Source organism: Montipora foliosa, chromosome 3 (genome assembly GCF_036669935.1).
Source record: "Montipora foliosa isolate CH-2021 chromosome 3, ASM3666993v2, whole genome shotgun sequence".
Lineage (NCBI taxonomy): Eukaryota > Metazoa > Cnidaria > Anthozoa > Scleractinia > Acroporidae > Montipora > Montipora foliosa.
This window is the reverse complement of record NC_090871.1, coordinates 45,281,578-45,296,577: the sequence shown is the minus strand read 5'-3', so window position 1 is coordinate 45,296,577 and position 15,000 is coordinate 45,281,578. Positions and strand designations below refer to the sequence as shown.

At 37.5% G+C, this 15,000-nt stretch overlaps 1 protein-coding gene across 1 annotated transcript in view; it reads left to right on the top strand.

Annotated features, from left to right (window-relative positions):
- Positions 1-2,729: 2,729 nt before the first annotated feature.
- LOC137997488 (ZP domain-containing protein-like) overlaps positions 2,730-15,000 on the top strand; it is a 19,551-nt gene continuing 7,280 nt past the window's right edge. Inside the window, exons 1-2 of the mRNA XM_068843525.1 lie at positions 2,730-2,842; positions 14,443-14,826. Coding sequence (XP_068699626.1) covers positions 2,770-2,842; positions 14,443-14,826 — 457 coding nt within the window. The 5' untranslated portion in view covers positions 2,730-2,769. The remainder of the gene's footprint in view (positions 2,843-14,442; positions 14,827-15,000) is intronic.

Sequence of the window (15,000 nt, the reverse complement as noted above, 5' to 3'; positions counted from 1 at the left end):
CTTTAAAAGCGCCTTTTCGGTCAGTTATTGTTATTGTTTTCCTTTTCAAACCGGTCTAAAATGCTCAGTATTGAGCGACAGACCTAAATGTAAATGTAAATGAAATCAAGCCCGCTCCGATTGTGAACACACATCGCGTTGTTTATCTGATTTGTGTGATGCAAATTATGTCGGGTATACTACCCGGCATTTACATCAACGCGCCAGTGAGCATCATTACTCTGCTATCGTAAAACACTTCAGCACGACACACAACTCGATAAAAGCAACCCATGTCACCTTTTTTAATTCTTAAAGAAATGTACCAATAAATTTGATTGCTTGATATACGGGGAAATGTTGGCATCGTGGACATCAAGCCTTCGCTTAACACTCGATTCGCGCCAAACTTTTCATCTGACTCTTATTATTTAAATATTTCTACCTAATTTCACCTTTCGGAATTATACCCATAGGGCTAAAAATTTTCCCATTGTTTTACAATCTTACATATTTCCAGTTGCTATTTTGAATTTTGATTTGATAATGACGTGAAGTATCGTCGAACAGTCGTCAAAAATTGTTCTAAAGTTTTAGAGTTTTACATAATTTTTATATATTTTCATAACTTTCTATCGTTGAATTTAGCTGTTCAATATTATTCAAAATTTCTTCTAATACGTTTTATTTTGATCAAAATAATGTCGTTTGCAAATGGCAGACTCCCTCGGGCTACTGCTCTGGAAGTGAATCAACAAACGAAGTCATGTAATATTGGCCGTTTTTATACTAGAGGCTCATAATGCGTCCATACGACTTTGGGCAATAAATTTCAATGCGTCTTTCAATTCTCAATTCAGATCATGTGACGATACTCAGGAGATTTGGTCCTTGTTTTTTCATTAAAAAGGAGTGCATGCAGACATCTTATTTATGCTTTCATCCACTCTTTTTAAACATAGGATCAAATCTCTTAAGTATCATCACATAATCTGTATTGGGCAAACAAGATGTACAAGCAAATAAGGTCTATTCGTCCTGTCACTGATAAAGGGTTGCGAGGGACGCATTATGGTCCATGAATCGCTTAGTTGGCGTTTAGTGCGTCTTTGAAGACGCATTAATAAGGAACTAGCAGACACATCGAACTAAAAGACACATCGAAATAAAATGCCCAGGGTTGTCTAGACACAACTTGCGTATGTAGTACAAAAACGGCCAGTGAAAGGGAATAAACTGATGTTTGAAGAATATTTTCGCTGCAAACTACGAAGTTATTTTTGTTTCTTGACAAAGACAAGGAAGTGAGTACACTGTTTATATTAACCAGACAAAAGATGCTTGAAGTGTTAATATTTTAGCACAGTCATGGGGGAAGAGTCATAATTATTCAGAGAAAACTTTATAATTACGGGTGTGAACAAAACGAAGATCGAAGACCGAAGACCCAATAACGAAGACCTAAAATGTGCTGAAACGCATTGTTCGGCACTAAAACAGTAAATTCGATAGGGTCTTCGTTTTGTAGAAATGCCTCCCTCAAACTACAAAACGAAGACCCTCGCTAAAACGCTCCATTTCATGCTAAAACAGTAAAATCGATAGGGTCTTCGTTTTGTAGAAATGTCCCCCTCAAACTGCAAAACGAAGACCCTCGCTAAAAAGCTCTATTTCACGCTAAAACAATAAAATCGATAGGGTTTTCGTTTTGTAGAAATGCCCCCCTCCGAACAATGCGTTTCAGCACATTTTAGGTCTTCGTTATTGGGTCTTCGGTCTTCGCTCTTCGGTCTTCGGTCTTCGTTTTGTAGAAACCCTAATTATCTCTGTGAAGTGACGATTGGTTTGTCTTTCTGTCCCAATCCAATTGTCGAACACATATATGGATTATCACCTCCGCCTGCTAACATTCCTTGGTGTTATTTCGCTGTTTGTACTGCCAGTAACTTTTCAAGGTGAAATTTTAATGTTAAATCTGGAGTTTCCCGTTCTTTCCTTATCTGGCTTTTTCACTTTATGTGGTAGTAATACAAATTTCATTACTTCTCGAAGTCTAAAGCTTCTGTGGGGTGGGGGGGGGGGGGGGGGTTATTTGCATTAAAACAATGTATATTTAGTTCAGTGAAGCATGACACAGCGCCAAGAGTAATTAACTCGTATTGTTTTGATGTATAAAAGAACCCCTCAAAACGTATTGCGTTACGGGATACTGCAGGTGATGAATTTACTTCCAGTTGCTGTTTTTGTGACTCATGGCATAATAATTGTCACCTTGAGAACTAGTCATTTGTGACTGGTTCAAGGCAATATTCTGCAACCGTCAATCAGAACTTTGGACGTGTGAGAAAATTTTCGAGGAGTCAAGTCAACAATAGGGCCCCAATTACCGCTTTGCTCAGTCAAGCGGGAACAACATATTAAGTTAATTATTCAAATTTGGATCTATTGCGACTTGTCGAGACGTGCAAAAAGCGTTAGCATTGCCTCTCAGTTCAGTAAGCTGATCCTTCATGATGTCAAAGCGTTCAAAGACATCCGCCTGGCTTTTACGCGTCACTAAATTCGTAAACTAAATTTTAAATTTCAACCTAAGGCAAACTGCGGCCGGTTCTTGTCAGTGTATTCCGTGCAGAGCTTGATAGAGACAAAGAAGTTTGTACACTGTCTACATTAACCAGATAAAACATGTTTGAAGTGTTAATATTTTAACACAGTCTTGGAGGGAAGAGTCTTATTCAGAGAAAACTTTATCTGTTTTTTTGTGTATCCCAATTCAATTGTGGAACATATATGGCTTATTACCACCGTCTGCTAGCATTCCTTGGTGTTATTTCGCTGTTTGTACTGTCAGTCACTTCTCAAGGTGAAATTTTTATGTTAAATCTGGTATTTCCCTTTCTTTCTTTATTTAGCGTTTTCGCTTAATGTGGTAGTAATAGTGATTCATTACGTCTCGAAGTCCAAAGCTTTTGTAGCAAGACACAAGCGCTTTACCACTTGGGGAGATGACAAATCAAATATTGCCGGTTTTTCATAGGGAAACCGTCGTAGCGCTCGAGCACTGAAAAACCTCATGTAGCAGAGAAAAAAAGGAAAGGAACTTTATTTAAGTGTCTAGTCGTTCTAGCGCTGGAGCACTAATTGGGGACACTGTAAACTGAAATTAACAATGAAAGTAAATCAAGTCAAATGAGATGCAACCTTTATTTTTAAAAAAATCGAATTCTTAAGTCGATAACGAAGTTTCGCGTGGTGAGCATTGGTAAGTGAACAACATTGTCTCGCACTATTGAAGAACATTCACTTTGCCGTTTTCATATGAAACTTTAGATCACAAAAGAAAATGTAGTTAAAGAATTTCTTGTTTCGTTTCTTTTTGTGTTTAAGACACCTTTATATGCAAAAAAATGAGTAAGAATTATTAAGTGAAAAATTTTGTGGGATGAATGATACGTTAACAAAATTGTGCCAAGCAGTGTAGCAACACTGTTCCGGATTTTCATAGAAATTTAGAGGGCTTAAGATACTAAAACGTGAGTTTGTTTGTTTAACAAATTATAACAAAATAGCTATGGCCTTCGTTTTCGTTTTTGCTGAGGTGAACCAAGAAATGAAAATGGACAGAGTGAATATTATCTGAAATAAGTAAATGCCATCTTGACGTTTCGCATGACTCGGATTTAAAACAGTAACCGTTACGATTTTAATTCCGATATATCTTTAGACCCAGTTTGCATAGAACCTCTTCCTGAGAAGCCTCTTAAGGTGGCTCGAACCAGTTTCAACGCTTTTAAGTAAAAGTAACGTTCTTATTAGAAGGATTGCTACTACAACGCTGTAATGATCACGTATTAGCAATGTTGTATGTTATGGTACCATATAAAACACCAATTATCTCTGAACAAGATGCGGTCATTATTGTGACTTGATACGGGAAAGCCCTGTAAAAAACACACTCTACTTTGGCTTTAGTCGCTCATATCTCAAAAACGAACCAGGTGACCGCCACTTTTTATTGCTGGAAATCGATTAGAAGGGCAAGATGAAACTTTCTGCGAAGTTTAAGAAAATGCTGTAGAGCGGAATCAGAACCACTTTAAAGATGTGATTTTTTTAAGGTTGCTGTGATTCTGCAGTACAGAGTTTTTTAAAACTTTGAAAAAACTATCAGCTGGTACGATTTTTTTTTTCGCGCACTGCTTGTGCAGGAATTTTTTTTCCAGGTGAAACCCCCTGCACGAATTTTTTTTTTAGACAAATATTGCTTTTTTTAACAGTGAAATCTTGATTCATTATGTTTTTGTGAGACTATAGGGTTACGCAAGCAACACATCAAAAACCTCTCAGACACACAATTGACTACAGAGCAGATCAATTTACTCTCTCGAGGTTTGAAATTCATTCCAACACCTGTCATGAAAGAAAACCAGATAAGGCGCCAGCTAATTTCAGACTTCAACCAATTTGCCAGAAGGATGCGCCTCCAATATATCTATCATGACCAAAATACTGAGCAACATCCATTTCACGTGAAATCCAGTTGGATTCCACCGATTCAACGGTCAGTTTCTCTTGAGACTTACTTAGGGACAGATACAACTGGATGATAGAAATAACTATCAGCCACTAGACAAACCAATGGTTAGAGATACATTCCAGCGAGTTAAACACCTCATTAACTCCCTTCGCCAAGCAGGGTGCATAGATGAAATGACGGCTAAATGGTTTAACCAAACACCAGATCCGCTCGAATTCCAGTGTTCTATACCCTCACGAAAATTCACAAACCGACATTAGTCGGAAGACCTATCATATCTGGGTGTGATGGCCTAACAGAACGCCTATCATCATTCCCCAGCGGCGTAGACAAAGTACTTCAGTCAATCACGCACAAATACAGGAATCGTATCTTAAAGATACGACACATTTTATAAGGTTTATTGAGAGCACTAGGGTGCCAAAAAACGCTTTTATAGTCTCAATGGATGTCACTAGACTGTACACGAATATCCCACAGGATGAAGGAATCACTATAGTGTGCAACGCATGCGAAAACTCTTATAGCGTTAACAAGCCACTACCGTGGAAAAGGTTCATTTACGAGGTATTTTGCTTGTGGGGTACAAACAAAGAAGAAATGGAGATTTCATTGAGCAAGCAAATTCGTACCACGCTACCATAAAGTTTACCGCTGAAGTCTCACAGTTAGAAACAACTTTCTTGGACACAAAAGTCTATAAGGGAGAGAGATTCGAGAAAGAATCGATTCTCGACGTGCGCACACATTACAAACCTACTGAAACACTTCAGTACACAAACTACAACAGTTGCCACCCAGCAGGCGTTAAAAAAGGCTTCGTTAAAGGAGAAGCTCTTAGGCTCCTGAGGACAAACTCTTCTAAAGTAATGTTTGAGGAGAACATTTTAAAAAAACTTTAGAACACGCCTGACATCGAGAGATTATCCCAATAACCTGGTGGAAAAAAATCCTCTCCAAATTTAAATTCGCAGAAAGAAAGAAGGCTCTTACAGAAAGCGCACAAGAAAAGTTTACCCTTTGTGACACAATTTCATCCATCACTGCCATGTTTGGAAAATGTCCTAACAGAAAAATGGCATTTAATACAAAACCAGCCGCTACTAAGAGAGATATACAAGGAACCTCCCTTGATCTCTTATAGAAAAGGGAAATCGCTTAAAGACATGCTTGTTTTAAGCAAAACTATAAAGGCTTTTATCAACACAATGGGCACACAGCTTTAGTCGTGCAGGTCTGTCAACCCCATTTTAACATGCTATTGTAGTGTGAATTAATTTATGTCACCTTTAATTTGTCATTTCATTCAGTGTGAGGAAAACACCTCAGTACACTAGATGTCTCTATTTATTAATAATAATATAGCAGGGCCTGGGGTTAGGCCCCAACAATATTTTGAATAAGAATTATTTTAATAGACACTGGCAAATATTATATAATTATTAAATAAAAGTCACAATTCTTGGGTCTCACTCACGCGATCAACAGCCATGTTTCTCAACGAAAACAAAAGAAGACGTTAGCATAATAATAGCTGTCAATTCCCGGAGGATTGGATCGGGACACCAACATGACCGCCATTTCATTGTTTGGGGACACCAACATGGCGGCCGTGACGTAATGTGAAATTCAAGAATTGGATCTTCCTTCTGCATGAATTTTTTTTTTCTTTACCTTCTTCTTTGAGTGAATTTTTTTTCTTGGCATTTTCCCGTGCATGATTTTTTTTTTGGTTTTTTCCCCACCCCCCACCCCCCCCCCCCCAATCACTTTTCTAATGGTCCATCCCTTACAAATACCGGTAAGGAGATTTTTGCACGGCAGGCGTGTTGTATGGCAGGAACAATAGATTATTTTTCCTATGGGAACAAATGTTCTTTCTAATGCAAAACATTTTCATTGTTCCTGCCATGCAACATGGCTGCCGTGCAAAACCTCTATTACTAAGAAATCTATTAAAATAAAGAAACTACTATAAATCTGTGCAGTATTATAACTATTTACAATAACCATTATTAGTATTAAGTAAGTAAAAGGATTTATTTACTGAAAAAAAAATTTACTGAAAGCTTTAAAACAGTTTGAACAATGCAAATCTTTGCGGGGCAGAATGCAGTACAGTTTTGAAAACAATTATATAAATGTCTAAGAGCGTCAAAGGTTTGGTAACTATTGCACCTTGAATGAAGCCCAATTTTTCTGAGAAGACATCCAACCGCCCTTAAAGACAAGGGACCTCCATAGGATCCCCGTAAAATTACGAACAATGATCTTAGGTTCACAATGTTTTTGCAACCCTCGTAAGTTCGATTGCATTAGCAATACTTAGGTCGACACTTACAGCTGCAGTCGTAAATCCTGATACCTAAGTGTGTTTCGTAAATGGCACGCCAAAGTAATGTCGAAACCGTTACAGGCGATTTACACAACTGGACTCTGGGTCCGAGATCTCGAATCCAGATCTCTCGGCATTTAATATATTAGCGGTTTAATTTTCAAAATAAGGAAAGTAAATAATAAGCATCCAGCATCATCTTTAGAAGTTGTAGGATAATGAGGCTGTTTTTGGCCACTCTGTAATTTCATTGTTGTTCTATTATGTGTTTTTTCTTTGAAATTTATGTTGTAGTATCATACAACATACAAGTTCAAACGAAAATGAATGTTGTGGCTGACGAGAAGTCGAGTTCACGAAAATACGTTGCTTTACCATATTTATCAACGTTAGTTTTGTTTTTATTTTTCATTAAGCTTCGATGGCTGAAGAACAAGAATTTATATCATTAATTAAATGTCATCTCATTTTAATCTGTTAAAATTAAAACGAACAAACTCAAAAATCTATATGACCCACTGCATTGTGCTAGTCAAAAACGCGGGGCTGGACTCGGTACAATGTTTTTTTAGAAATTTGAATTTCTTACTTCAAGGAAGGATGCGCATGCGATTCACAACAAAGTACAAAAATGCTGTGCTAACTGCTAAAGAAAATGCAAGGACGACTCCCAGTCAGTTTTGAAATACAATTCTCCAACAAAAGAATAACATAAAGTTTTTTGTCTCGGCCACTGTTCAATTTTTTCTCTTTTTTTTGTGATTTAAAACTTTTTATTATTTTGTTACACCTAAACAATGAATACAACCATTATCTATTACTAAAATACAAATCACACTATTAATTACAATATTAAAACGAAATAAGCTACTAATTACAACTCGGTAAATAGCAATTACAAGATAACACTACGACATTAACACTCTTACAATAAATCGAACAACAACAATAACAAAAAAAACAATAATAATTATCATCATCATCATCATCATCATCATCATTATCATCATCATTATTATCAAAGAGTAAAAGTCATAATAGGGGCACATGGAGAACACCCACACTACAAGCCTACATATGCATATGCCAAAAGCTTTTCCCATTTCTTGGTATGTTTAGGTAGTTTGTTCCTCCTACTTGCTATTTTTTTGTCCACTTGGTATACAGCTTTAATCTTGGCCTTATAAACTCGTTTAATCGGATGCACACTATTTAACTTACATCTATAAATAGACAATTTAGCTGTCAATATCAGATGACTTAGTATAATAAAGTCGTCTCCTATATTGAACATTGCAAACAAAATATTTATTATTGTGAAGGCGGCTTGTATGTTAATGTTACAATTACTAAGCTAAGAGCAAAAAGCTTCCCAAAAAGTCTTCGTCACATTACAGTAGAAAAATAGATGTTGAATGGATTCAATTTCTCGTTTGCAAAATGTACATAAAGGCGAATCATTTTTAACCTAAACATCTTTCCATTTGTAAATACTATATTATTCAATAGGACGTTTTCAGCCAATCTTTACAGACACCAATAACAATGTACGACTTCTGGTGGACGAACAAAAGAAGCTAATGACAGATCTTTTGTTTTCGTCCACCAACAAGGCGGAGATGACGTCACGTGAAAACCTCCTATATTTTATATTGGAATTCACGAATTTTAGTTTCAATTGTAACTGTGAACGGTAAGGAGTATTTTTTGCTCCAATCAATTTGAAGCTGGGGAAACTTTTCCAGAAATTTCTTTTGAGCTGTAGGGAGGAGCTTGTTCTCTGCTTTTAAAAGCAGTGTAAAGCAGTTTGGATGAGACTTTTAACAAGCCTACCTGAAAGTTTTCCATCTTTAAATAAATTGTGTCACCGATGTGTGAGGGCGGGAGATGTTGTGCACTTTGTCTAATATGATCTGCCTCCATTCACGAGGGATTGCATCGACAATACCCATTAATTTGAAACGCTCTAATGGAGAAGAAATTGCCTTTAACACATTTGCACCCTTTAGAAAGACTCCCGCATCAGACAGGAGATCACCGACTGTAATAATTCCTTTAGAATAGAAATCTTTTTCGAAGGTTGATAGCTTTTGAACAGTTATGTCTTTATTATTCCAAATAACTTGATGCACGACGTCTTTATACGTAATTACAGGAGAGTCATTTAGTACCGGCGGAGCATTAAGACATTCTTTTTAAAATGCTGCAAGGTAGACAGACAACTTTCTTGTATCAAAATTACTCTTAAGAATGAAATTTCCACGTATTGGAGAAAGAAGTAGTCTAGCATTGTCTTCCAAAAACTGCTGTTTTCTTCATCTACAAATCTCTTTAATAACCGGCCACCCTCTGAGCTAGAATCATCGATTGAATGTATAGCATCCTCAGTGTCCACCATCTTCGATGTCGTTGATGAGAGCGGAACGCTTGATTTTATCATTTCCTTTCCAAATGAAACGATAAATCAAACTGTTGACCTCTTAAATTAAATCTTCTGAAACTGCAATCGACGCCGCTTTAGGATTTAACAACCTGAATTCTTCCTAGTAGTGTAAGCCCTCTCCACTTCCACATGTTCAATATATCTTTGATAGACTTAAGAACTAAGTCAAAGTTGTCAAAGTTGGCTCTCATCCTTGATGCTGTATTATAATTAGATACAATTCTCAGGATTTTCATTTATTTTCATATTTTATGAGAAAACTTAGTTGGATCCAGGTGATGTCTGCCAATGGCAAAGATCTCCGTTTTATCATTATTAACTCGAAGGTTAGAGAATTTATAAAAAATCTGCAGAGTTGCCAATCAACGATGATATGGTGCAATATCTCTGAGAAAGCAAGTCATATCGTCAGCAAAAAGTGTTAGTTTGATTTCTTCCTCATTGATTAAAATACCTTTAATTCCCTTATCATCCCAAATTCTGCAAGCAAGCACTTCAATGGTCAAAATAAATTACAAAGGTGACCAGGGATCGCCCTGCCTAACGCCGCAACGAATATCAAACAAATCAGTAGTAAAACCATTATTTAGGACAACTTGATACGTTAGTGTAGAGGGTTTTGATCCACTTTATAAATTGTGTTCCGAAGTTGAATTTTCCAAGATTTTAAGAAGGAAAGAATGATTCAAAGAGTCGAATGCTTTCTCCAAGAGCCATAATGGCTCTTGTTTCTCAAAACCAACTGCTAAAGTAACACCTGAACTTTCCGTAAATTTAGCAAATTTAAATACATCTTCAAATGTTGGAACTCCGTCAAGTATTGATCTTCCCTTGATAAAACCATTATGATTAGAATGAATAAGCTCAAGTAAAAACAATTCTGACTTTCTTGCAATCGCCTTTGATGCAATATTAACACCGACATTAGCCTGCGTAGCAAGCGTTCGTGTTCGACAGAAGAGCTCCGAAACTGGCCGCGCGAAAGTTGGGGCAAGAGACGGAGGGAACGCTTGCAAGAAGACCCCCTATTTTTGAAAAACGCCCACCTTTTAATGGTTGACTTGACACACGCTGATCGACGTCTTATAAACAAATTAGCCAATAACAGATTACCATGCTTACACAAGTTGTCTTCCGTCAAAACAAACCGAGGCACCGAGGAATCGAAGCACACCCAAGCGATCAATGCAGAATTTGCCAGTGTGATTTTAAAGTTAAATTTGTAACGGCAGCTTCTCAGCCGGGTACGACTGGTTACGATTCTTCTGAGAATTTGTTTAAACCATCGAGAACAAAAGAAACTTACGGACAAATTCTAGCTGATAACAACAGCAATTTTCAGAACGTGTAAGCAACCCGGAACGTAACTCGTACAGAGTTCGATGAGTAGTAAGGCCGTTAAATGCAAAACTCCACAAAATCTCACTATGAAACCATTTAAGAGATTTTAGTTTAAAACTAGCGACGATTTCAGTGCGACCCTCGCTGGATATTTCTCGGTGAAGAGTCGTTGACGAAATGAATCGTACTAAATAACGAGTCTTTTGCTTTTAGTCAATTATGGAAACATTTATTTTGTCCACAGCGGTTTCAGCTGAAGCGTAAATAATACTGAATTTTCCTTGTGTCATTCCCACAGAATTTACCTCAACCACTTACTTGATCGCGCCGGTATGATGCTTTGAAATGGAGAAATCACGATGATACTCGAGAAGCCTGTTCTTCGTTTTTTTTTTTAATTTCGAACTCCGCAGATCATGACAAACATCTGAAAAATCAAGCTTTTTCCGATTTCTGTTGGTAAAACGGCTATTACATCTATACAGTTAAAGAGAAGGCGCATTGAAAGTTCTTGTTCCTTTTTCAATGTAAAATCGAGAAACGATTCGCTCAGCTTCAACACACGATTCAAAACTTCCAAATCTTCCGCAATTGTCTTTGTCACGCTAGAACCTGAACTAACAAGAAACATTTTGGTCGGAAAATCATTGTGACTATGCCGCACCAATTAGAAGCCCCCATTCGTGGGCGAACGGGTTTTTTTAATAATAGGGGGTCTTCTCGCAAGCGTTCCCTCAGTCTCTTGCCCCAACTTTCGCGCGGCCAGTTTGCGGAAAATCGTTTCGAAGCTCTTCTGTCGAACAGGAACGCTTGCTACGCAGGCTACATCGACATTAATCAGTGAGATCGGTCTCCAATTTTTGATAAAACGTCTGTCTTTGTCTTTCTTCTCCAACAACGTAAACATGGCTTGTCTTTGCAAGTTTGACAGTTGTCCGTGTTCGTGAGCGAAATTCAAGGCGTTGACGAGACGGCATCTCTCTATGAGATGCCAGAAGCCAAGATAAAACTCCCTGTTTTTCTCAAAGGATTTTAAGGCTTCTAAATATTCGTTTGGTGCACCTTTTTTCTCCAAATACTTCTTATTGTTCATGTTTGATTTGTGAACATGCAGATTGTAATTAAGATCCATTTTGCACTTGTTTTTGAAATTAATTTATTTCAAAACATGTGCCGGTTGAAATTCATTTCGTGAATCAACAAGAAGTATTCATTGAGTTTCAAACTCGTCGGCATAACAAGAATGGGGGGATGCAATAGACCATATTTGTATTCTCAGTATTGGACTGGAACTAGCTATAGACCATATTTGTATTCTCAGTATTGGACTGGAACTAGCTTGCAATGGAGGCTCATGCGGGGGAATATATTAAAAAGTATTTGCATTTGAAAAGATTCCCCCGCATTAGTCTCCATTGCATGCTAGTTCCAGTCCAATACTGAGAATACGAATATGGTCTAATAGACCATATTCGTATTCTCAGTATTGCACTGGAACTATAACTTATGAATTATTAACGACTTTGAGAAGTAAAAACTCGTGCGTCGTGCTTCTTTGGATTTCCAAACGCACGAAAAGATTTAAACCACTTGGCCTGCGGTCTCGTGGTGTCAAATGTTTTCTTGCCTTTGGAAATCCAATGCAGCACTCGCACTCGTTTTTGAAATATTACTTGATCAATTTAAGTATATCAAACTGGCTTTTCCCCAGAGCATCGAGGTGATTCCTTTTGTTTCTGTATACTTCAAAATAAGTCGATTTAATAACATTTGTAAGAATATTTTTAAGATCGCTGTTGATAGTTCATGCTTTTCAGTGCTCACAGTTTGGCCACTTGCCTTGGAAACTTTTGTCAGCCACTTCTCCTTACACCATGTTCAATAAACCGGCAATCAAGAACTAACGTTTCATTTATCATCCAGATCAGAAAACCGATTCAAATAGCATCCTTTTATTCGTATTTACTTGCAGCGATGTGTGTCGAGCTAGCTTAACAAAATCGAGATCACGTCCAATAGGCTCTTTGTGATCTTATAATTAGGATGAAGATTCCAAAAGACTTGCTTCTCCACTCAATATTTTTCCCTTAAATTAGCGAGAAGTAATATTTTAAGTGATGAAATAGTTTGCAAATAAATTTCGCGGGAAATTTATTGTGGAAGAAATGAGTTAAAATGCTTGAAAAATGTGGAGCCAGCTCAGTCATTCCCTGAGATCACGTGAACTAAAACTCAAATTGTGCAAAAATGTGGAATTAAATGTCTCGAATGCCCGACCAGATAAAACAGCAGACAGGTTAAGGGAAGTAACCGTGAGCATTCTAATTCAGAGTTTGATGGAGAATGCCATAAACAAATAGATTGATAGTTTCACGCCCTTGCCGCCATTGGCGGAAGTACAGTGAATGATATAATTCCCTCTTATTAGCTTCTTTTGTTTGGGTCCACTTCAACCGGAATTGTTAGTGGTATCTCGAGAGGCTAACAACCGGCTAAAAGTGTCTTGAGTATAATGAAAGGGCTATGAGAAAGTATAAAAATGTGCGAGCCGGAGGCCCAAACAGCAGTTGGTAAGTCAAATATTTTGCATCAGTCTTATCCTATGATTTTTCAAGTGAAATGCGAAGTAAGAGAGCATGAGAACATCTTAGAAGGCTAAAAAAGGAACTGTGAATAATGTTTTATCTCAGGAAAATCAGTACTTGAGCGGATTCGTTCAAACTGCAGCCAAAATCATATTAGTTATCAAAAGAAACCTACAAAATATGTAATTTTTGTAACTGTTACATTGTAAATAACATTAATGAAAGACTGCATGTTTCTGTTCCACTGACAAGAGAAGAAAAGGAGCCCTTAAGGGCCCACTGGCGTATTTTTTGGGGTGCTTTGCTAAGAATGTAATGGTTAAGTAATTTGAGAGAATTTGGCATTATTTTGGTCAGTTTCCAACTTTTGTAAACCAATGACCCTAAATATGATGTCATCATGCCACGCCCATGGTCACGTAACCAATAAAAGAAAACTCTAAATTTGTCTACGTGCTACGCAATTTGGGTATTTAATCAGTGGTTTGTTTATTTGTATTCGTCTTTGCATCCAGCCAAACATGGTTTTCTTTTTATTTTGGAAAATGTTCTTTTTAAAGAGATAAACGACACTGAAATACTCCTAACATTTTCAAAAAAGATGATTTGAAAAAATCAATGCTTAGCTATATTCTGTATTTGGGGGTGAAACATGCCATACATAAAAGAATTAATTATATTTAAAGACCGCCGGAAATTTAGCTTTTTTCGCAAACCGGAGGTCAGTTCATTTACGCATGCGCAGTTGATCTGAGAACGAGCGCGAGGAAGGGCGAGGAAAAACCTTCGATGGAAACAACAGTTGGTGCGGTGATTTTTGCTTGTGAGTGGGTTTTCTGGTCAGCTCATGATATGATGACGTCAGTCACCGGAAGTAACATTTCACTTCCTTAGCAACGCGCGAAAAATCCGTCTGTGGGTATGTGGGTCTACCACCAGTCGAAAAGGCGAGATCGAAATCCTTTATAATTAAATTTTACTATGTTTCCATAAAATTCCAGGATATCTGAATTAACTGATGCAAACTCCAAGCTACTAAGAAGAGAAAAGACCTACGCGCTAAATCTGACTTCTGTGAAAACCTGCTGATTTTTACCAAATAAGCACAACTTTTTTTTCTAAATTTTAATTTTTAAATGTGATTTCATTAATATTTTGGGAAGTCACGTATGTAGAGATAACAACATGTCATAACAACAAAATGTTCTCCAAAATAATCTAGGAGTGTGCCCAAGAGAATGGCAGGTTATCAATGGCTCGTGTTACAAAGAGTCATCAACGTCCGCGAATTGGAATGCAGCAAAGTCAGCTTGCGAAGCAATGGGATCAAGACTTGCCATGCTGAAAACGCATGCCGAGCAACAAGCAGTTTGGCGCAAAGTGAGGAAACGTGTGTGGATTGGTTTGCACAGGAATCCCAATGACAGCTCGCAATGGCTTTGGGTTGATGGATCACCTGTTACTGACACTAACTGGTATACCCGAGAACCTAACAACGCCGGAGGATATGAGGGATGCGGAGAAATAATGTATCCTTCTTCATATCAAGGGAAATGGAATGATGCCAGCTGCAGTAACCGTTTCCGTTACCTTTGTGAAGCCAACGGTGAGGGAACTATTCATTTTACGACTGTTTTCTTTTCAAACGTTTTATATCGGTAATTAATTCCTCTAACTTTCCATTGGACTGGGACAGATATGACTTTAAAACATTAAAATTAACACGAGAGATTTCTGAGAACTTCTGAATTGTCTTCGTCACTAAAATTTGTTTTCTTCC